This window comes from Atractosteus spatula, chromosome 10 (assembly GCF_055471065.1).
Source record: "Atractosteus spatula isolate fAtrSpa1 chromosome 10, fAtrSpa1.hap1, whole genome shotgun sequence".
In the NCBI taxonomy this organism is placed as follows: domain Eukaryota; kingdom Metazoa; phylum Chordata; class Actinopteri; order Semionotiformes; family Lepisosteidae; genus Atractosteus; species Atractosteus spatula.
Window position 1 is genome coordinate 5334349 of NC_142715.1, and position 23923 is coordinate 5358271.

A 23923-nucleotide genomic window follows, 5' to 3' on the forward strand; every position below is an offset into this window, starting at 1 on the left:
CCCTGAAACTGCCCCTCTAACAAATTGTCCGTATACCCTTCCTTCTCTAAGTCCAGTTCACACGATTTCACAAAGTCAGAGTACTGTCTCTCTTCGTCGCTGTCAATAAAACCGTCCGTATACACTACCATGGCCTCAGAATCATAAATTCCTCCCTGCACATCACTCCCTTCTTTCTCCGTGTCTCTTACATTCCTACTCACACAGTTTACATTAACACTCTTCTTCACATTCTTCATACAACACTGATAACCATGTCCTGGCTCTTCACACAGATAACACTTCTTCTCTTGCACGCAATTCCTGGCCACATGACCAGTCTTCCCGCACCGTTTGCAAAGCACCGACGTACACTGTGACGCAAAATGTCCATGTTCTCCGCATACCATACACGCAAGGGGCTGCCCAGAATAAACCAGGTAACCCCTATGGGTCCCGATCTCGAAGAATGCAGGGGGGTGTATCACCCCCTCCTCGGCCGTCTTCCCCAGTCGCAGTCTCATCAGGTAAGTCCGCTTCCCATTCCACACACCATCAGAATCCAACTGTCTCTTCCCTGCTCCTTGCAAATCCACAAACTGTTGTAGAAATGCCTCAATGTCCTTCTCTGGAACAAATGAATCAAAAACATGAACCATCATGACTGTCAGTTCCCTGGCAAACATTGGCTCCACACGAAAGAACTTAACCGGATCTTCATTCTTCCTCTCCTGAACTTTCCTCCACACATCGAAGCACAAAGCTTCTGATGCGAGAGTCAATTCAAACACTCCCCGGGCACAATAATCCTGGAGACAAAATACGTCCGCCAAATTAACATCCAAACATTGAATCAACACAAGCTTTTTAAACTTATCTCTGTCCCAGCACACAGGTCCATCACGGCTCCTCAGTGAAAAAGAAATGGAGTTCTTCCTCCGCTCCTTCCTCGCCCAGGGATGCCCAGCCATCGCTCCAGCAACGCTCCTCAGCTCTCCTTCCGGATCCTCCAGGTAAGCAAAAACCGCCGTTGTCCAACACCGACCACCGTCTCAGCAAATCCTCGTCAACACCGCTCCAGTCTTCCAGACTCCACCATCAGCACTCCGTTCCTTCAGGTCCTTCCGTTCCTCCCCTCGCCTTCCCGACCCCCTGGACTAAGATCTTGGAATTGCGGGCTTGCCGGCTTAAACCTTGATCTTAGCCAAAAGGCCGAGAAGCGGCCTCTGTCTCTTCACAGACTTCTTAGCTACTCTCCTATTCTGAAACTTCACAATTTCCTGTCTGATCTGCTGTGGATCATTCCTCATCAGCCACACATCCCAGTCTGGAGTGTTGACCACAGTGACCTGCCTCCCAGCTACTTCAACCTGTCTTTTCTCACACTCCTCAGTTACACCTTCACACAGAAACCACAGTCTACTAGAAGTCTCAAACATCTTTCTTCCCCCGGATGGAGTTTCCTGCTGAGCTCTTCCCAGCCCATCGTCCCCCCAGCAGCACGATCCCGATCTCTGACAGACGCTGTGGTGCCTCATGGGAATCAGTCCATCTCCTCCCTGTTAGAGAGAAAGATCACAGATTATTTATCTCTCTTACCAGCTTCTTATCACTGATCGTAGGTTTGAATCTATTCTTTCTAGTACAAATCACAGTTTCCTGTTAAATTGTATTAATTTGCACGATTAAATACAATGAGTTTCTTTTGAAATAGCTGTCATGAACATTGATTTGAAAAGGCCTGTTTCTCCATTCACAGCACTCCCAATAACACACTGTGTTCAGTAGCAGTAGGAGATTGCAGAGTCAGACTGTTCAGACACAGAGCAAATCTGAACCCTGTAGTCAAGACTTTCACACCAGCAGGCAGTGAGAAAACTAGAGAGCAGCTCCTTCAGCCCAGGCTGCTTGTTGGAAGATCAAGAGCTCCATACCTGAGTGAATCTACAATCTCACCCAGCCATATCTGAAAGGAGCCCAGAGTTTAGGAAAAATCACAAAATCATTTCCCATCCTGCTCGTTTGGTAGCTGTGAATCTAAAATGTCTGAAAGGTTTAGTCTTAAGCACTTGGCAGGGACATCTTGTTCAGACACTCACCACTCTTTCAGTAAAGAAGTGTTTTCTATTCTGTACAAAATGTTTCCAACTGTGAGCCTTTAATTTCATTACTGAGTGTGAAACACTCCTCTAGAGCCCAGTCTGAACCCTTGGATCTTCAACTCTCTGCTCAGATCTCCTCTGACCTCCCCTGAAGAGAATTAGACAGTCGTTAGTTTATAGAGTTAAAAGACAGTCTGGCATCTTTAAACTGTACAACACTGACCTTTAATTGTAAAATTTAAATTACCACTTTATCCAAAAGATATCAATGCTCTGAAATGAGTCTGGAGAAAAGAAACATTCTGGGCTGAAGAAAATAATCTACACTGACAGGATGGAGGAACTGAGTCTCTTTAGTCTGAAGGGAGTGTCCCACACTCACAGGCTGGGGGAACTGAGTCTCTTTAGTCTGAAGGGAGTGTCCCACACTGACAGTACTGAGCTGTAAGCTGAATTAGAGAGAGATCATGAACTCATGGGAAGCAGTTGGGTCCCAGTGTCGTCTGCAGTAGGTCCTTTATCCTCTGTCTCTCCTTTATTCCCAAAATCCTGAACTCTTCTTCCATTTCCTGTAAATCCTTTTCAGCTTTATCATAACAGTTACTCTTTCCTGCCACCATGTCCTCTATCTTCTCCAGCAGCTCTGTGACCTGAGTGTGGTCGCCCCTGTTCTTGTTGTTGAGAACATGATACCTGTTCCCACACTTCTCCACCAGCCACTGGAGATCCCTCCCTCCTCTCTCAATGAGCTGCTCAATGGTTGTGTCTCTCAGTGTGTCCTCCCAGGAGAACAGCACTATTGTGTGTCTCCAGAATCTCTCACTGCAAAGGTCTAGTTGTTCCTTCACTGATCTCCAGTCTGTGTTTGATTCCAGATTAATCACCAGGAGGAGACTGTGGGGTCCTGGGGGACACAGAGACACAGTCTTCACAATTTCCTGTCTGATCTGCTATGGATCATTCCTCATCAGCCACACATCCCAGTCTGGAGTGTCGACCACAGTGATCTGCCTCAAAGCTACTTCACACTGTCTCTTCACACACTCCTAAGCTTCTCCCTATGTCTGAAACTCCTCTCTGCCCAGGATGGTGTTTCCTGCTGAGCTCTTCCCACCCCGTCGTCCCCCCAGCAGCACGATCCGGATCTCTGAGAGACACTGTGGTGCCTCATGGGAATCAGCCTGTCCCTCCCTTGTCAGAGAGAAAGATCACAAATTATTTATCTCACTTACCAGCTTCTTATCACTGATTGTAGGTTTGTTTACAGAGTTACAGTGCAGAATTATTGGCACTTGTAAAGATGAGCAAGATGAGCCCTGAAAATACTTTTCATGCATAAACTCTCATGCGACTCGTGTTGTTCCAGTAACAGGCAGGCTCTGTCAATTCATCAGCTGCTTCAGGTAAAAGACTCAGGAAACCCAGATATTTTAAAAGTAACTGAGGCAAATCGCACGAGTGTGTCTTTAATACAATGATTAACTGCGAACGGACTGAAAAAGACTCCGTTTTAAACTCACTTCCCCTGTGAACCTGGAGCACTGAGTCAGTGTTTTCCGAAATGTGTCACTATATAAAAGAGATAATACTTTATATGTGCATTAAACAAATACTCTTTTGGGGAACAAACGTGTAAAAACAATTTAAAAGAAACGAGTAGTATTTAGGATTTAGAGAAACAGGTAAAAACATCACCAAATAAACCTTTTTCAATAAAAGAGCTTTAATTTCACTGGTCCTGGGTAATTCTGCTGTTTCCTCTCAGTGTGGAGTCTTCCTCTGCAGAGCACGATAAGAAGTCACTTTTAAAGGTGCTATATGAGATTAATATTAATGTTCATCTTCCATCTCACTTCAGGGTTGTTAATTTACCTGCAAAGAAATGGGAAGTATATAAATAAACTGTGTGTGTAAAAAGAGTCAATTGTGCTGTTTTTCGATTGTTTCCCCACAAAGCTGTATTCCAGACCACACAGATCAGGAGAGAGAAATTGTTCGAGGATGTATAAACGATTTAAAAGCAACGGATATGTTTTAAACAGGCTTCGATGTACGACGAGCTTTCAGGAGCTGATCCTATATCCTGAAAGCGTGATTTGCGAGCAATTTCCCGATTTCAGAACCGAAAATCCATCATCTTCGCTAAACCGACACACCGTGAGAAGAGATAAAAGTTCAGAAGTTTCTCCTGACCTTCGGAGCGGCCGGGCTGGCGCTCTGACCCGCTCCAGCAGGACTACAGGCTCCGGTCCGCAGGTCCGAGCGCAGTTCACATGAAATGAGCTGAACCGGGACTCAAGAATGCGGAGGAAGTGGAGGCGCCGCTGGGAGCGAGTCACGGCACCGGCGCGCCGTAATCCTGCGAGAATAGGCGCCTCTGCAGCCTGAGAGATTCGCACGTCCAGGACCCGCCTCGCCCGGCTCTCGCAGCGAAACGCTGTACGTCCACGGAGAGGACGGGCGGGTTCCACGAGTGTTCGTGCCCAGACCACTGTGAAGAGTTTCCTCTGTGGGGCTGCCGTGTACTGGCGGTGATCGAGGCTCCAATAAATGCGGGGACTTCTATAGTAGAGATAAAACGGTAGGAGAGCTGACAGGTGTGTCTATACGGAGGCTCTGTTTTAACTGTGCATGTGTAGCAGTTATTGAATATGAATGTGTATGGTTTATTTTGTATTGTATTGAGAGCAAACAAAATTATTTCAGCAAACAAATTTAAATGAAATAAATAATTTCGATATAATATAATCTGCATTTTAATAAACACATGAGTGAGTGCGATATGTTTTGTGACGTGTTATAAATGTTACATGTTGTTATGTGTTATACTGTACATGTGTAATAGAGTGATGTACAATGTTTGTTTTTTTTTGTAATAGAATAATGTTCTGTGTTTTTCTTTTCTTCTCTTTTTTTTTTGTTTGCATTCTGTTTAAATGTACAGGAGTGCTGGGTGTCCATAGAAAAGTCCCTCAGGGGACAATAAAATCTGATCTATCTACAGTATATCTTGATTAGATGTTACATCAGCTACAATTGTGTTTATACTGTGTGCTTGTTGAGATGGAAGGACTCAGTACAGTCTATAACAGTACAGACTCATTTATATACACTGTGTGCTTGTTGTGATGGGTATCCTACAGACAGGACTCAGTACAGTCTCTCTCTCCTTCCCTCTTCCTGGTGAACTTAGGGGGAGGAGTTCCTATCCTCTCAGCGAGTCAGTGACACGCCTTAGAACAACCACCACAAAACAAATCAAAGTCAAATCACAGCACAAGACATACAACACAACCTTACCCACTGGAGCACACACAAACACAACACACACTAAACAACACACAAACTGAAATACTACTTGAACTTAAAGAGAGGAGCTGAGTATTTGACCAGGGTAAGAAACAGCAAAGAGGAACAGAAACTGAGGAAGTATTTCAGTATATCACAGCGAAACTTGAAAAAGGAAGATACCCCCACTCTCACACACAGTGTCCTGGCATCTGTACTGACCAGCAGTCAGGACACTGGGGTCCACACCACTACTCTCACACACAGTGTCCTGGGATCTGTACTGACCAGCAGTCAGGACTTTTTTTATATTTATACATACTGTGTGTCATTGTCGACACCCCTACTCTACAGTGTCCTGTCTGTGTCTCTGGTTTGTAACCTCTCTTATGTTCAGACAGAAAAGGGAGAGAAATTGACTTTCATGCTTTATATTGACTTTATTTTCATGAGCTGATAATATAAGAGCAAAACTGGCGCCAAAACCCGCGTCCAGCTCGTCCTCTGGATACTGCTGCTGCGGCGGTTGCTAAGTGACGCTCCGTGTCTGAGCGCTCGAGCTCCTCTCAGTGCTGTTTTATGCCCAGGTGAGGAGCCGCTTCTTTCCTGGAAATCCCAGGAATGACTGGGAATCCCCCGCCAGCTCCTTCCAGCGGGAACCTCCTATGGGCTGGGAGGGAGGGCGGAGGCTCTTCCCTGGTGTTTCTGCAGACGAGGGGAGTCCTGGTGTCCGTGTGGCGGCACGGCTGGTGAAAACGCCCCCTGTGCTGTGTGTGTGTGTTGTGGGCTGCCAGTGTTTCCGAGAGAAACGGGCTGTTTGTGTGGGAAGATGTTCTTTCCTCAGGAGGGGAAGAGTCCGTCTGGGGCTCAGCTGGAAGAACCGAGTGGGAAGGAAAGTTCTGGAAGTTCGCGTCCTCTCTCCGTCTGCTTCAGTCCCAGTTACTGCGACACCGGGACAGGAGTGACGAGCGAGTCTTTTTTCCCACACGGGGTATTAGTGGGGGTTTTTAGGAAACAGGACAGAGAGATAGAAAAGGACACCAGTGGGAGAGAGTCCTGAAACTGATTGATGAATCTCTCAGGTCTTGTCTTGATCCGGGTTGTACCCAGTCCCAGTTTAAACTGGTTTAAAATGTGGGACTTCTGCCCTGACACGACCCCACATGTGTCTCCACAGGAGACGGGAGTCCTGTAACGTGTTTTAAGACAGAAACCCGCCAGAACAGACACATTAGAAGCGACCTGGAGGAGAGGTCAGAGCTGAGAGAGTTTCTGGACGAGTATAAAAACCGGGAACTTCGCTTCTTACAGCCACACTTTCTGATTAAAGTGTCCCGTTACTTCAGTCTCCAGACAACAATTTAAAATAATAATATTTCCAGAAATGGAGTAGTCGGGTGATGTCCCATTTTATTAAAAAACATTTGATCTCATGAATGTTACTGTCACTAATATAATACTGTCTGTGTTGTTATCAGTTACAGTTACTCCACACCGGGACTCATTACAGCTCATTACATTAATTACAGCTAGTTAACTCTTTATACTGAGTGTCTTCAGTTGTGAACAGAGGTCCGTCCAGTTTCTATGAGCTGTATCCAGTACAGGGTCGCGTCTTTCACACTAATGAAATGTAAAGAATGAAAACTCATTGAAATGAGCAGTAAAACCTGGATTTACCAGAGAAACAGGGGAATTTATTAAATCAGAAATGTATTAAATACGAGTGAACTTCGTCAGTGTGAACTATGTTTTCTAATATCATTTCCAGCTTTTTTTGAAGATTCTTTGAGCCTATTCACTAATATATTACTTTCTATCTTATCAGTTACAGTTACTGTGACACCAGGACGCATTACAACTTATTACATTAATTACACTTACAGTAATTAACTCTTTACACTGACTCTCTTTAGTCATATGCTGTAGTATAATATTACAGCCTGTGCAGAAGTGTCTCCTCATTCCTGCCAGTTTTACTCAGGAGGAGACATTAGTGCTGAACACCCACTGAGAATGAGCTTGATGTGTTGCCAGAGTTCACAATGAATCTGGTTCACGTCTGATTCGAATTTTGTGGAAACCCAAGTAAAGTGTGTCTTGACATCGTTAGAGAATTTTCTTCAGATAGTGACTAATGACTCATCTTACAAGGAAGAGATCAGTTTTTCAGTGGAAAGTCCTCACTCTGTGCCCAGGAAGTATTCAGTCTTCCTCTCCTGCTGGGAAAGACTGTGTGGATCAGTGACTGACCTGCTGCAGTATCTCTTTGCATCTCTCTGCCCCTCTGCCTTTTTCCTCAGAACTCTTTCTCCATTTCTTTCCTGTATCTCTCTACTGTCTCTCTTAGCACCTCAAAATCCTTCCTGTGTCTCTCTACTGTCTCTCTCAGCTCGTCAGTCTCCCTCCTGTATCTCTCTAATGTCTCTCTTAGCTCGTCAGTCTCTGTTCCGTGCTCCTGTCCTGTGGTCCAGTCTGGAGTGTCCACCACAGTCACCTGTCTCCCGGACACTTGTCCTGTTCTCTTAACAAGCAGCCTGGACTCCTCTGTCTCTTTCTCTAGCTCCTTTTCCTTCAGTGTCTTTCTCATCTTCTCCTTCAGCTCCTCTTCTCTCCTGCTCCACTCCTCCTCGAACCCTTGTCTGAGCTCCTCTTCTCTCTCTCTCTCCCTTCTTTCATACTCCTGTCTCAGCTCCTCTGTCTCTCTCCGTCTCTTCTCCTCCCTCTGTCTCAGCTCCTCTGTCTCTCTCTGTCTCTTCTCCTCCTTTTGTTTAATATATTTTTCTAGCTCAGTGTTTATTTCTTTGATGTCAGTAGTAAAGCACAGCCCATAGTTTCCTGCCACCATGTCCTCTATCTTCTCCAGCAGCTCTGTGACCTGAGTGCGGTCGTCCCTGTTCTTGTTGTTGAGAACATGATACCTGTTCCCACATTTCTCCACCAGCCACTGGAGCTCCTTCCCTCCTCTCTCAATGTGCTGCTCAATGGTTGTGTGTCTCAGTGTGTCCCCCCAGGTGAACAACACTATTGTGTGTCTCCACACTCTCTCACTGAGAAGTTTCAAATGTTTCTCCACTGATCTCCAGTCTGTGTATGAGTCCAGATTAATCACCACGAGGAGAGCGTGGGGTCCTGGGGAACACAGAGACACACTGAATTCAATCACCTTTGTAATCCACTTTAGAGTGTCCTCTACAGGAGACTCCTCTTCAAAGTGGACAGACGAAGAATACCAGTCTGGTGTGTCGACCACAGTGACCTGCCTCCCAACTACTTTACACTGTCTCTTCACACACTCCTGAGGTCCTCCCCACATCTCAAACTCCTCTCTACCCAGGATGGCGTTTCCTGCTGAGCTCTTCCCAGACCCTCTCTGGCCCAGCAGCACGATCCTGATCTCTGAGAGATGCTGTGGTGCCTCATGGGAATCCGCCTGTCCCTCCCCTGTCAAGAGAGAAAAATCACAGATTATTCCTCTTCAGAAACTCACCACTGAGATGAGCTGCAGTGAGTGAGGAGTCTCAGCAGAGCTCACAGTGTGACCCAGTGGAGACCTGTTGTTCTACAGGTTTGATACCCCACAGGGGTCTGTTTCCAACACAGCTGTGAGTCTTTTCCTGCAGAACCCTGCTGTAGAACTGGGTATCCAGGACATCACTGGAAGAGAGAGAATTACACACCTGAAGAAGGCTCCACAGCCAAAACGTTGTGGATCTTCTCATGTCTTTACTTGTTCCTTTCCTGCCTACGCAGGCTGACGCAGCTCCCTGCTTGAATTACTCACTTATCTGGTTAAAATAAATAAATGCCATTTCACAGTCACTAAGCTTTCTATCACGCAGTAATGTTATGTATGATGCTATGGTCATGTTTAAATTCTCTTCTGTTTTAAAGTGACTATATTGAGGTGTGACCTCTATCAGAGAGAGAACATGAACTCACTCTTGGGAAGCAGTTGGGGTCCCAGTGTCTTCTGCAGTAGCTCCTCTATCTTCTCTCTCTTCTTTATTCTCAATGTCCATAACTTCTCTTCCATCTCCTTTAAATTCATTTCCTCAACCTCATAATAACAGTCACTCTTTCCTGCCACCATGTCCTCTATCTTCTCCAGCAGCTCTGTGACCTGAGTGTGGTCGTCCCTGTTCTTGTAGTTGAGAACATGATACCTGTTCCCACATTTCTCCACCAGCCACTGGAGCTCCTTCCCTCCTCTCTCAATGTGCTGCTCAATGGTTATGTCTCTCAGTGTGTCCCCCCAGGTGAACAGCACTATTGTGTGTCTCCACGCTCTCTTGCTGAGAAGCTCCAGATGTTTCTCCACTGATCTTTTCTCTTTGACAGAGTCCAGATTAATCACCAGGAGGAGAGCGTGGGGTCCTGGGGGGCACAGAGACACACTGGGTTCAATCACCTTTCTGATCCACTCTAGAGTGTCCTGTGCAGAAGACTCCTGTTCATAGAGGACTGAGTACAGCTGACAAGAATACCAGCCTGTTGTTTCAACCACAGTGATCTGCCTTCCAGCTACTTCACTCTGTCTCTTCACACACTGATGGGATCCGGTCCAAGTCAGAATTTTTCTCTTGCTTTCAAACTCCTCTCTGCCCAGGATGGTGTTTCCTGCTGAGCTCTTCCCAGACCCTCTCTGGCCCAGCAGCACGATCCTGATCTCTGAGAGACGCTGTGGTGCCTCATGGGAATCCGCCTGTCCCTCCCCTGTCAAGAGAGAAAGATCACAGATTATTCCTCTTCAGAAACTCAGCACTGAGATGAGCTGCAGTGAGTGAGGAGTCTCAGCAGAGCTCACAGTGTGACCCAGTGGTGACCTGTTGTTCTACAGGTTAGATACCCCACAGGGGTCTGTTTCCAACACAACTGTGAGTCTTTTAACATGTATTACTTATCTCATTAAACAAAATTAAAATATATGATTCATTTCAGAGCTACTCAGACTTCTATCAGAAGCTTTAATATATGATAATATGACCCCATTTAATATCTGTATTAAACTGAGAGTACTGAGGTGTGACCCCTATCAGAGAGAGAACACGAACTCACTCTTGGGAAGCAGTTGGGGTCCCAGTGTCTTCTCCAATAGCTCCTGTATCCTCTGTCTCTTCCTTATTCCCAAAGTCCTGAACTTCTCTTCCATCTCCTGTAAATTCATTTCCTCAATCTCATAATAACAGTCACTCTTTCCTGCCACCATGTCCTCTATCTTCTCCAGCAGCTCTGTGACCTGAGTGCGGTCGCCCCTGTTCTTGTTGTTGAGAACATGATACCTGTTCCCACACTTCTCCACCAGCCACTGGAGATCCTCTCCTCCTCTCTCAATGTGCTGCTCAATGGTTGTGAGTCTCAGTGTGTCCCCCCAGGTGAACAGCACTATTGTGTGTCTCCAGATTCTCTCACTGAAAAGCTGCAGGTGTTCCTCCACTACTCCCCAGTCTGTGCCTGAGTCCAGATTTATCACTAAGAGGAGAGCGTGAGGTCCTGGGGGGCACAGAGACACTTGAGACTCAATCACCTCTTTAATCCACTTAAGAGTGGCCTGTGCAGGAGACTTGTCTTCACAGTGAGCTGAGTACCGCTGAAGAGAGCAATACCAGTCTGGAGTGTCGACCACAGTGATCTGCCTCCCAGCTACTTCACCCTGTCTCTTCACACACTCCTTAGTTAGACCTTGACCCAGAAGCCACAGTCTACTTGAAGTCTCAAACTCCTCTCTGCCCAGGATGGTGTTTCCTGTTGAGCTCTTCCAAGTCTCTCTGTCCTCCAGCAGCACGATCCGGATCTCTGAGAGACGCTGCGGTGACTCATGGGAATCAGCCTGTCCCTCTCCTGTCAGAAAGAAAGATGACAGATTATTCCTCTTCAGAAACTCAGCACTGAGATGAGCTGCAGTGAGTGAGGAGTCTCAGCAGAGCTCACAGTGTGACGCAGTGGAGACCTGTTGTTCTACAAGTTAGATACCCCCTGCTGTAGAACTGGGTATCCAGGATATCACTGGAAGTTAAAATTAATCACTTATCCGATTAAAGTAATATCAAAATATTTAATTTCACAGTCACTGAGTTTTCCATCAGAAAGTTTTGCAGTGCAGCTATGACCCTGTTTATAATCTCTACGTTAAACTGCACTGAGGTGTGTCCCCTATCACAGAGAGAACATGAACTCACTCTTGGGAAGCAGTTGGGGTCCCAGTGTCTTCTGCAGTAGCTCCTCTATCCTCTGTCTCTTCCTTATTTCCAAAGTCCTGAACTTCTGTTCCATCTCCAGTAAATCCTTTTCAGTCTCATAGTAACAGTCACTCTTTCCTGCCACCATGTCCTCTATCTTCTCCAGCAGCTCTGTGACCTGAGTGCGGTCGCCCCTGTTCTTGTTGTTGAGAACATGATACCTGTTAACACATTTCTCCACCAGCCACTGGAGCTCCTCTCCTCCTCTCTCAATGTGCTGCTCAATGGTTGTGTATCTTGGTGTGTCCTCCCAGGTGAACAGCACTATTGTGTGTCTCCAGACTCTCTCAGTGAAAAGCTTTACTTTTTTCTTCACTGATCTCCATGCAGTTCCTGTGTGTAGATGAATCACTAAAATGAAAGCGTGGGGTCCTGGGGGACACAGAGATCCACTGGGTTTGAACACCTTTTTAATTAACTCTAGAGTGTCCTGTACTGGAGACTCCTGTTCACAGTCATTCTCAACATCATCTTCAGATGAGAAATACCAGCCTGGAGTATCTACCACAGTGATCTGCCTCCCAGCTACTTCACCCTGACTCTTCACACACTCCTCAGGTCCTCTCCACATCTCAAACTCCTCTCTGCCCAGGATGGTGTTTCCTGCTGAGCTCTTCCCAGACCATCTCTCCCCCAGCAGCACAATCCTGATCTCTGAGAGACGCTGTGGTGCCTCATGGGAATCAGCCTGTCCCTCCCCTGTCAGAGAGAAAGATCACAGATTATTCCTCTTCAGAAACTCACCACTGAGGAGTCTCAGCAGAGCTCACAGTGTGACCCAGTGGAGACCTGTTGTTCTACAGGGTAGATACCCCACAGGGGCTGTTTCCAATACAGCTGTGAGTCATTTCCTGTAGAACCCTGCTGTGTAAATTCCAGGATATCACTGGAAGTGAGAAAATATCACCTATTAGGTTAAAAAATAACACAATAATTGTTTCATTTCACAATAACTGAGTTTTCTATCACGCAGTATTGTTATGCATGATGCTATGGTCATGGCTAAATTCTCTCCTGTTTTAATGTGACTATACTGAGGTGTCACCCCATCAGAGAGAGAACATATTTGTCTGTTACAACAAGAACATGAACTCACTCTTGGGAAGCAGTTGGGGTCCCAGTGTCTTCTGCAGTAGCTCCTCTATCCTCTGTCTCTTCCTCATTCCTAATTTCTTTAAATTCTTTACCAACTTCTGTAAATTCATTTTCTCAATCTTATAAAAACAGTCACTCTTTCCTGCCACCATGTCCTCTATCTTCTCCAGCAGCTCTGTGACCTGAGTGCGGTCGTCCCTGTTCTTGTTGTTGAGAACATGATACCTGTTCCCACATTTCTCCACCAGCCACTGGAGCTCCTTCCCTCCTCTCTCAATATCCTGCTCAATGTCTTTGTCCCCCCAGGTGAAAAGCACTATTGAGTTTCTCCAGACTCCTTTACTGAGAAGCTCCAGATGTTTCTCCACTCTTCTCAAATATGTGATTGAGTAGAGATTAATCACCAGGAGGAGAGCATGGGGTCCTGGGGGACACAGAGATACACTGGGTTCAATCTGCTCTTTAATCCACCTGAGAGTGAGCTGTAGTGGAGACTCATATTCATACTCATCCTGGAACTGCTGAAGAGAGCAATACCAGTCTGGAGTGTCGACCACAGTGATCTGCCTCCCAGCTACTTCACCCTGTCTCTTCACACACTCCTCAGTTACTCCCTTAGTGTCAAACTCCTCTCTGCCCAGGATGGTGTTTCCTGCTGAGCTCTTCCCAGACTCCTCCTCCCCCAGCAGCACGATCCTGATCTCTGAGAGACGCTGTGGTGCCTCATGGGAATCCGCCTGTCCCTCCCCTGTCAGAGAGAAAGATCACAGATTATTCCTCTTCAGAAACTCAGCACTGAGATGAGCTGCAGTGAGTGTGGAGTCTCAGCAGAGCTCACAGTGTGACCCAGTGGTGACCTGTTGCTCTACAGATTAGATACCCAACAGGGGCTCTGTTTCCAACATAGCTGTGAGTCTTTTCCTGCAGAGCCCTGCTGTAGAACTGGGTATCCAGGACATCACTGGAATCAGCGTTTATCACATATCTGGTAAAAATAATATCAAAATTTATGATTCATTTCAGAGCTACTCAGACTTCTACAAGACAATTTCATGCATTATAATTTAACTCTGTTTAAAATCTATGGATTAATCTGACTATATTGAGGTGTGACCCCTATCAGAGAGAGAACATGAACTCACTCTTGGGAAGCAGTTGGGGTCCCAGTGTCTTCTGCAGTTGCTCCTCTATCCTCTGTCTCTTCCTTATTCCCAAAATCCTGAACTTCTCTTCCATCTCCTGTAAATCCTTTTCCTCAATCTCATAGTAACAGTCACTCTTTCCTGCCACCATGTCCTCTATCTTCTCCAGCAGCTCTGTGACCTGAGTGCGGTCGCCCCTGTTCTTGTTGTTAAGAACATGATACCTGTTCCCACACTTCTCTACCAGACACTGGAGATCCTCTCCTCCTCTCTCAATGTACCATTCAATCATCGTGTGTGTCAGTGTGTCTCCCCAGGTGAACAGCACTATTGTGTGTCTCCAGAACCTCTCACTGAGAAGCTCCAGTTGTTCCTCCTCTGATCTCCAGTGTGTGTTTGAGTCCAGATTAATCTCCAGGAGGAGAGCTTGGGGTCCTGGGGGACACAGAGACACCTTGGGTTCAATCACCTCTTTAATCCACTTAAGAGAGGCCTGTACGGGAGACTCCTGTTTATGGTAGGACGTCCTCAAAGAGGAATACCAGCCTGGAGTGTCGACCACAGTGACCTGCCTCCCAGCTACTTCACACTGTCTCTTCACACACTCCTCAGTTTCTCTCTCAGTGTCAAACTCCTCTCTGCCCAGGATGGTGTTTCCTGCTGAGCTCTTCCCAGACCATCTCTCCCCCAGCAGCATGATCCTGATCTCTGAGAGATGCTGTGGTGCCTCATGGGAATCCGCCTGTCCCTCCCCTGTCAGAGAGAAAGATCACAGATTATTCCTCTGCAGTGAGTAAGGAGTCTCAGCAGAGCTCACAGTGTGACCCAGTGGAGACCTGTTGCTCTACAGGTTAGATACCCCACAGGGGCTCTGTTTCCAACACAGCTGTGAGTCTTTTCCTGCAGAGCCCTGCTGCAGAACTGGCATCCGAGATATCACTGGAACTCAGTTTTTATCACTTATCTGGTAAACGTAATATCAAAATAATTTATTTCACAGAGATTTCCATGAGACAGTTGTGCTGTGCAATCATGACCCTGTTTATAATCTCTACGTATTGAGGTGTGACTCCTATGAGAGAGAGAATGAAGAAAGATATAAGATGTGAAAAGGGGGTTAACTGATTTCTTTCTGCACAAAGACTTTTTGTGACACAACACATTCCAGGCTTAAGCACCTTTGAGTTATGGCAGGGATGGGAGTTAAATGATAAGAGAATCCAAGTGCAAGACAGAGACCCCCCTAACTAAGGAAAGATAAATCCGGCCATTAAAAGTGGTCAAGGTCTGGGGAATGTCCAAACACAGGTGTCCTCCCCCCATTACCATGGTAACAATTTGCATCAGAGACAGCTGAAGTTTGCTATATAAACTGGAGGTTTTGTACCTATATTCCGAACAATACTTTGATCTTATTGTTCCTTGCAAAACAATCAGGTGTTTAAACTTAATCTCGGGATCCAAAACTTATTTGTCTGTTACAACAAGAACATGAACTCACTCTTGGGAAGCAGTTGGGGTCCCAGTGTCTTCTGCAGTAGCTCCTCTATCCTCTGTCTCTCCTTAATTCCCAGTGTCTTGAAATTCTCTGCCACCTTCTGTAAATTCATTTCCTCAGTCTCATAATAACAGTCACTCTTTCCTGCCACCATGTCCTCTATCTTCTCCAGCAGCTCTGTGACCTGAGTGCGGTCGCCCCTGTTCTTGTTGTTGAGAACATGATACCTGTTCCCACATTTCTCCACCAGCCACTGGAGCTCCTTCCCTCCTCTCTCAATGTGCTGCTCAATGGTTGTGTCTCCCAGTGTGTCCCCCCAGGTGAACAGCACTATTGTGTGTCTCCACACTCTCTCACTGAGAAGATCGAGATGCTTTTCCACTGATCTCCAGTGGTCTGTGTATGAGTCCAGATTAATCTCCAGGAGGAGAGCGTGGGGTCCTGGGTGGCACAGAGACACACTGGGCTGAATCACCTTTTTATTCCAGTCTAGAGTGTCCTCGAAAGCAGGCTCCTGTCCATCTGAGTACCGCTGAACACAGAAATACCATTCTGGTGTGTTAACTACAGTGACCTGCCTCCCAGCTACTTCACCCTGTCTCTTCTCACACTCCTTAGCTACTCTCTCAGTGTCAAACTCCTCTCTGCCCAGGATGGTGTTTCCTGCTGGGGTCTTCCAAGACCTTCTGTCCCGAAGCAGCACGATCCTGATGTCTGAGAGACGCTGTGGTGCCTCATGGGAAGCAGCCTGTCCCTCCCCTGTCAGAGAGAAAGATCACAGATTATTTAATTCACTTACCAGCTTCTTATCACACACTGTGGTTTCAAATCTGTTCTCTCTGTAGACACATGTCCTTTGCTGCTAGATGATTTGTTCAATTTTTTTACTAAAACATATTGGGGGGTCATGTGACCCGATCAAGATGGCTGCTGAAATTTAAGCTCCGCCCCACCTTCTCTTTATTTTCTTTATTTTATTAAATCTCCCCTCTCGTTGTTTACTCAAGTACTAACTGTAACAACAACATGTCTCCCCACAATTGCAGAGACACAGGAAGTGCAAGATTTTCTTTTCTGTGCGAAGAGCCGAGCTCGCAGCAGCCCGTCAGGGAGGAAAGAGCAGATGACAGATAAAACTCCCCAACATGAAGAAACCTCCCACTGCCCGCAGGCACCGCCTGCTGCTGAAGATCAGGTCGACTTGTTCACCGCCTCAGTAAGCTCACTGACTGAACACAGTGCCTCAAACCAGCGAGGCCGAGACACAGGAACAGAGGGTGAGATGAGCAAAGGGCAGAACTGATGAACTGATTCGGAAATCAGGATGGTGCAAAAGTGTGAAAGTCATGGGCCTACGTAGAATCTGGAGATCCACACCACCTGTCGGATTGTTTCAGTGAGTTCATCTTCCATCCCTTTCCTAAGCACTTCATCCAGTTCAGAGTCAAGGGGGAGCTGGAGCCTATCCTATCAAGCAACAGGCAGAAGGCACGGTACACCCTGGACGGGACGCCAGTCTGTCACACGCACACACGCACACACGCGCACCAGGGCCAGCTGTACTGAACTTGTATTAAATAGTCATTGACCGAGCGCACAGGTCACCAGGCCCAGAAGTGTGTTGGTCCGATTTCTCCTCTTCCCTCAGAGAGGAGAGCAAATTCAAATTTCTGAAGAATATTAACCCTTCCGCTTACTGTATATAGACTTTATATATAGGATGTTATACAGTGCTCCGAAGGATAGCAATGTCAGTTTCGGAGACAACCGGCTGTGAATAATAATAATAATAATAATAATAATAATAATAATAATCATCTTTACACTTATTTAGCACTTTGTATTTAGGCTCTGATTCTGCCAGGAGGTCGATGTGGCGAGTTCTTGCTGACTGGAATGTGTCTCCGCACCCAGTCAAACTGCCCAACGGGAAGCTACATCTGTTCATGTCACATTCTAGACTAACATTCAGGACAGACCAGTCAAGAAACTGCACAATATATAGACCTTATATAGTCCTCCTGGCGACACTGGAGAAGTGTCAGTGCCAGAGACAACCAGCTGTGATGATGATTAATAATAATAACACTTATTTAGCACTTTAAATAGTTCTCCAGGCGGTGACATCTGTTCATGGACTTTCAGGACAGACAAGTCAAGAAACAGTCCAGTGAGGTCAAAGGAGAAATGGAGTTAGTGTCTAGGCCCTCTTCACACTACTTAGTTTTAATTAGTTAACGGGTGTGGAACAGCCAGCTGATCAGAGATGCTGTGTCCGTCCTGCTCTTACAATACTGTACAGTAGAGATGTGTTTTCACCTTCTTCATGATGGAGTGGAAGAATCAGGTCAAGGTGAGGCAGAGGGTTGGGACAGTTGACACAGTACAGCTCAGGAAAGGAAAAAAAAAACATGAGGAATGGCTTATTAAAAAAAGAAACAGTTTTATTTGTTTGAGGTGATGAAAATCCCAGTTACAGCTATGGGTCAGTTTCTCCAGTCATCAACTTTTTGAACACAAGGAGTAGGAAAACAAAAAACACGGACACAAGTTCTGGGGACACAAGTTTAAACACTGAAAGCAGAAATTCCCTGGCTACTGTCACATCTGGCCCTTGCATCCGTCAGTGACTCTTTTTATATTCTGCGTGTCTCTCTGCTGCTCCGGTTTCATACAGGAAACAACCATGTCTGAACTAATCCGCCATGTTTAAAACTCCTGCAAATACATTAGCGAACCATCAGGTTTTACACCAATTCAATTATCTGTAAATAAACCTCTAAGTATAATCCAGTGGAAATTTATGATTTCCTTCCTGTTCAGGTTTGACAGTACCGATCTCTGATCCCCGACAGGAGAAAGTGAAAGTAAATCAGCTCCTGTCTCTCTCCTAGTTCAGACCCTGTGTGTCTGACAGACAGTACAAACTCTCACACCTGAAGAAGGCCGAAACGCTGGCTTTTCAGCAGGGAATAAACCTATGACTTGGTCCTTTGCAGTCTACGCGTGCTGACGCAGCTCCCCACCTGAACTACTACCAACCCCCAGCAGACAGGAAGAACCTTCTCCAGCTGCTGCTGTGCTCTGTGACAGAGAAGAGACCCTCAGTGACTCCCTTACCGACACTCTGACAGTTAGAACAAGAGAAAACTCACCAGGGCTGAGCGCTGAGCTTTCAGACGCCATCTCTTTCTCTCTTCCTGTTGATCTAAACGAGTTGTTTCCCGTCTGCTCTGTGATGCTGCTTTGGCGTCACCTAGTGGAAACGTAACGCTGCTACATAGACTGATCGATAAATTAAATAATAATTCCTTACTCTTGCATAGCGCTGTTCTTGACACTTCACTCAAAGTGCTTTACAGGAAATGGGGACAGAAATGAATCAATTATTTTTATGTCAACAGAATACTGAAGTCAACACCCACGGGATCTTAAATGATTGAGTGTGTCTCTGGTTTTAATTATTCCCAGGTGAGGAGCCGCTTCTTTCCTGGAAATCCCAGGAATGACTGGGAATCCCCCGCCAGCTCCTTCCAGCGGGAACCTCCTGTGGGCTGGGAGGGAGTGCGGAGGCTCTTCCCTGGTGTTTCTGCAGACGAGGGGAGTCCTGGTGTCCGTGTGGCGGCGCGGCTGGTGAAAACGCCCCCTGTGCTGTGTGTGTGTGTTGTGGGCTGCCAGTGTTTCCGAGAGGCTGTTTGTGTGGGAAGATGTTCTTTCCTCAGGGGGGGAAATGTCCGTCTGGGGCTCAGCTGGAAGAACCGAGCGGGAAGGAAAGTTCTGGAAGTGAGCGTCTCCTCTCCGTCTGGTTCAGTCCCAGTTACTGCGACACCGGGACAGGAGCGGGTCTTCTTTCCTGCACGGGGTATTAGTGGGGTTTTTAGGAAACAGGACAGAGACAGGGCAGGACAGAGAAAAGGACACCAGTGGGAGAGAGTCCTGAAACTGATTGATGAATCTCTCAGTTCTTGTCTTGATCCAGGTTGTACCCAGTCCCAGTTTAAACTGGTGTAAAATGTGGGACTTCTACCCTGACACGACCCCACACGTGTCTCCACAGGAGACGGGAGTCCTGTAACGTGTTTTTAGACAGAAATAGCCAGAACAGACACATTAGAAGCGACCTGGATGAGAGGTCAGAGCGGGGAGAGTTTGTGGACGAGTAGAAAAACCGCTTTTTACAGCAGCACTTTCTGATTCAAGTGTCCCATTACGTCACTCTCAAGACAACATTTTTTTAAAAATAATACAGAAATGTATTAGTAGGGTGATATCTCATTTTGTTTTAAAACGGTTTAATCTCCTCTCTATGACTGTTACTCTCACTAATATAATACTGTCTGTGTTGATATCAGTTACAATTACTCCGACACCGGGACTCATTACAGCTCATTACATTAATTACAATTAACTATTTATACTGAGGGTCTTTAGTCGTGAACAGAGGTCAGTCCAGTTTCTATGTGCTGTATCCAGTACAGTATCCAGTATCCGGTACAGGGTCGCGTCTTTCACATGTAATGAAATGTAATGAATGAAAACTCTTTGAAATGAGCAGTAAAACCTGAACTGACCAGAGAAACAGGGGAATTTATTAAAATGAGACTGTAGTAAATACGAGTTTATTTCTTCAGTGTGAACTGTTTTCTAATATCACTTCCACCTTTTTTAAGCTTGTTTGAGTCTGTAGTTTATATACGTATAAATTTATTAATACCTCATATTGTATTTCGCTACCTCATTAGTTACATGAGCCTAGTGTTTTCACCCACGGCTGTTTAAAAATAGGTTCATGGAGGCAGGTAGTTTGCTCTAAGTGTAACCCTGTCTGAACGCTTCCTGTCTTGCTATGCCTCCCCATAGCAGGCAATAGCTACAAGTTACGAACTACAATTCCCATAAACCCCATGCGCGACTTCCTGCGGGCGTCTCCACCGCTTGTCCCACACAGCCTGGCCGTGGTGACGTCACGCAGGTCCCTTCCAGTGAGGGCTGCAGTCAGAGACGTTCGCCGAGAATAAACCCACACGAGATTCCTTTTTTAAAGGTTTATTTTCTAAGAAGTTAGTAAAAATATGGGAGCTTTTCCACAGGTTCTTACAGGACAGGAGAGCTGGAGCTGGTATCGCGGATCTTCTTCTCAGCCTCGTACATCTTTACACTCATTACAGGTGATGTTACACTGTCCCGTTTAAAAACTGTCTCACACTCTGTAACACGCACACGACTGAACAGGACAATTACCCACACTGCACCCACACTCCACTGAACTCACCACACTGTTACACACGAGTGTGTTTTTCTGTTTTCACTCCGCGCTTCTTCAATTAACCCTTTATATACTTTATATACAGGGAGGTACAGTAATATATCGACTTTATAGGAAGCTGGTAGTTTACTGTAATAACTCCAGTAAAATGTCCACAATTGGGTAGAAATTCAAGATTATTTGAATATAAATATATCCAAAATAATGTATAACGTGTGTATAGTGTGTATAATGATTGTGAGCCCAGTCTGGACTGGTCAGAGGAGCACAAATACAGAAGACGAGTGGTTAACAGCACTGAGGTGGTCTGTATCACCTGATAGTGCCCAGTGTAGAGTCTCACTGCCCCTGACTGGAGCCCAGCCTCTCTGATGAGTATCAGGCTTTACAGACTGCTGGGGTTAACAGCACTGAGCTGGTCTGTATCACCTGATAGTGCCCAGTGTAGAGTCTCACTGCCCCTGACTCTGGAGCCCAGCCTCTCTGATGGGTCTCTATCAGGCTATTAGTCAGTTAAATTAAGGAGGTATATAAACAGAGCAGACAGACCTTCATACACAAATGCTGCTTAAAACACAGTGACATATGAACACTTCAGTCAATAAAGAATTATATAATAATTGGAAATTTGTAGTTCACAATGCATGCAAAAATAAACTTTTTTTTAGTGTTCAATCATAGTGATATAAAATAGGTAATTTGGGGTTGTAACTATTCAAGATCTGTTTGAAAATAACATGTTCATGTCATGACAAGTGACAGATGTGAGCAGCTCCTGTCACTCCTGCACATACTGTACTGTATGTGTTGGTCTTGTCCTAAGCTGGTTCATGCCTGGTCCTCGGGCTGTGTTACTTTCTCTTATATCACTCCTCTGGAAATCGAACCCGCTCCTTTTACTGCTCTTTAACTAGTGTCACCTGCTAACCTCCCCCTGTCATAAACCCCATCTGACATCCTGGCGTTTGAACTCTCCTGAACTGGAAGCCAAATGCTCTGCATTGTCTAACGGATCAGAACTGCCCCTCCCACTCTCATAAATCAAAGATATTTCAGTTTCGAAAGTTGGAGCAAAATAGATGAACACTCAGCAGCTTCACCATCAAGTTTCTTAAAGCTTGACAACCAATTCTGAACTGTTCTGAGCCTCCCTTCTGCACTGATGAGCCACTTTATTAGGTACACCCTAGACCTTCATCTGTTGCTAACTGGCTTTTTAAGTGATATCTGATAGGACTGATCTTCCTCTTCTTTTGTGCTTCCTGGAGCCTGTTTAGTCCAATGAGTATTTTTCTCTTCCTTGTGTCTCTCTCCTGTCTCCTTCTCCTTTAGTTTTGCTCCCTTTTATGAGGGAAGATTTGGGAAGAAGGTGGGAGGGGACTGGAATCCTCAATCTACATGTTCTGTAACAGTACTTGTGTAATTTTGTTGGTTTATACCTGTCAAAAAGATTCAGTGTGCAGGACGAAATTAAGAAATGAAATGGGTAGTTTTCATATGAGAACTCGTCATATCAGGTCTATCTCTGCATCACTTATTTTAGTATTCGTAAGTAACAAGGTATGTTTAACAATGTCCTGAACTCATACTGGAGCTGCCCTGTGTGCACTAACTCCTCCAGCGTCCTGCTGGTCAGCTTATCAGCGTGGGTGCAGGATCATGGTGTGTCCCAGGGCCCTCTCCCCGAATATCTCCAGGACTGTCTCCAGTGTCCTCCTCTCCTCCCCTGTGGATCGGCCCAGCGGGGTCACCAAGAGGAAGGCGTGGGGTCCCGGGGCAGACAGGTTAACACAGAGCCCCACATCTTATCTCCTGTTGCCCTCAGACAGTCCAGTGTGGAGCCAGTCTGGAGTGTCCACTACAGTCACCTGTCTCCCGGACACTTGTCCTGTCCTCTTCCGGCTCTCCTGAGTGACCGTGAAGCTGCTGGCTTCGGAGTGAAACTCCTCTGAGCCCAGGATGGTGTTCCCTGCTGCGGTCTTCCCAGCACCAGTCCTGCCCAGCAGCACCAGTCTCAGCTCAGAGGGGCGGGCTTGGAGTCTGGGTTTGACTGCAGGGTCTCCTTCACTCACTGCAACAGGAGGAGAGACAGGGACATCAGGGAGATCACATATGAGAGGAAACCAAGCTTTCCACATATTAGACTCATTTGCTCACTCTAAGGTCTCAGATGCATGTCCAGTTGTTGAAGAGCAGCTGTACCAAGCACAGAGAGTGGTGGGGGTGGGATGTCAGCGCCGTATGACACTGCTTTACGCAGAGAGTGGGGGGGGTGGGATGTCAGGGCCGTAAAACACTGTTTTACGAAGAGAGTGGCAGAGGTGGGATGTCAGGGTTTGACGACACTGCTTTATGCAGAGTGGAGGGGTGGGTGTCAGTGCCATACGACACTTCTTTAGGCAGAGAGTGGAGGGATAGGTATCAGGGCCATACGACAGTGCTTGACGCAGAGAATGGCAGGAGTGGGATGTCAGGGCTATACGACAGTGCTTTACACAGAGAGTGGCGGGTGTGGGATTTCAGGGCCTGACGATACTGCTTTACGCAGAGAGTGGCGGGGATGGGATGTCAGGGCCTGAAGACACTGCTTTTCACAGAGAGTGGCGGGGGTGGGATGTCAGGGCCTGAAGACACTGCATTTCGCAGAGAGTTCTGGTGGTGGGATGTCAGAGCCTGACGACAGTGCTTTACGCAGAGAGTGGAAGGGGTGGGATGCCAGGGCCGGACAACACTGCTTAAGGCAGAGAGTGGAAGGGTGCGTGTCAGGGCCAAATGACACTGCTTTACACAGAGAGTGGTGGGGGTGGGGTGTCAGAGCCATACGACACTGGTTTACGCAGAGAGTGGCGGGGGTGGGATGTCAGGGCCATACGACACTGCTTTACGCCGAAAGTGGCGGAGGTGGGATGTCAGCGCCGTACGACAGTGCTTTATGCAGAGAGTGGGAGGGGTGGGATGTCAGGGTCATACAACAGTGCTTTACACAGAGAGTGGTGGGGGTGGGATGTCAGGGCTATATGACACTGCTTTACGCAGAGAGTGGCGGGGGTGGGATATCAGTGCCATACGACATTCCTTTACGCAGAGAGTGGTGGGGGAGGGATGTCAGGGTTGTACGACATTGCCTTACGCAGAGAGTGGTGGGGGTGGGATGTCAGGGCCAAACGACACTGCTTTACGCAGAAAGTGGCGGGGGTGGGATGTCAGTGCCATACGACATTCCTTTACGCAGAGAGTGGTGGGGGAGGGATGTCAGGGTCATACGACAGTGCCTGACGCAGAGAGTAGTGGGGGTGGGATGTCAGAAGCTGATG

The 23923-nt window shown here is 46.6% G+C and overlaps 1 protein-coding gene and 1 pseudogene across 3 annotated transcripts; both read right to left on the reverse strand.

Moving 5' to 3' along the window:
• Window positions 1-2554: 2554 nt before the first annotated feature.
• On the reverse strand, window positions 2555-5701 carry LOC148824539 (GTPase IMAP family member 9-like; annotated as a pseudogene).
• A 1338-nt stretch (window positions 5702-7039) lies between these two features.
• LOC148824540 (uncharacterized) lies at window positions 7040-18594 on the reverse strand. 3 transcript variants are annotated; one of them, XM_088926250.1, is made up of 9 exons: window positions 18499-18529; window positions 17663-17732; window positions 15347-16102; window positions 13846-14598; window positions 12705-13451; window positions 11549-12307; window positions 10428-11210; window positions 9312-10085; window positions 7040-8813 (listed from the first exon to the last, which is right to left on the reverse strand). In XM_088926250.1, exons 3-9 carry the CDS (start codon window positions 15495-15497, stop codon window positions 7669-7671), a joined length of 5112 nt encoding a protein of 1703 aa, XP_088782376.1. In that variant the 5' UTR covers window positions 15498-16102; window positions 17663-17732; window positions 18499-18529; the 3' UTR covers window positions 7040-7668. The 3 variants fall into 3 exon arrangements, with proteins under 3 accessions (XP_088782376.1, XP_088782374.1, XP_088782375.1); XM_088926248.1 differs by lacking the exon at window positions 17663-17732 and having other exon boundaries at window positions 18499-18594; XM_088926249.1 differs by lacking the exons at window positions 11549-12307; window positions 17663-17732 and having other exon boundaries at window positions 18499-18554.
• Window positions 18595-23923: the final 5329 nt, after the last annotated feature.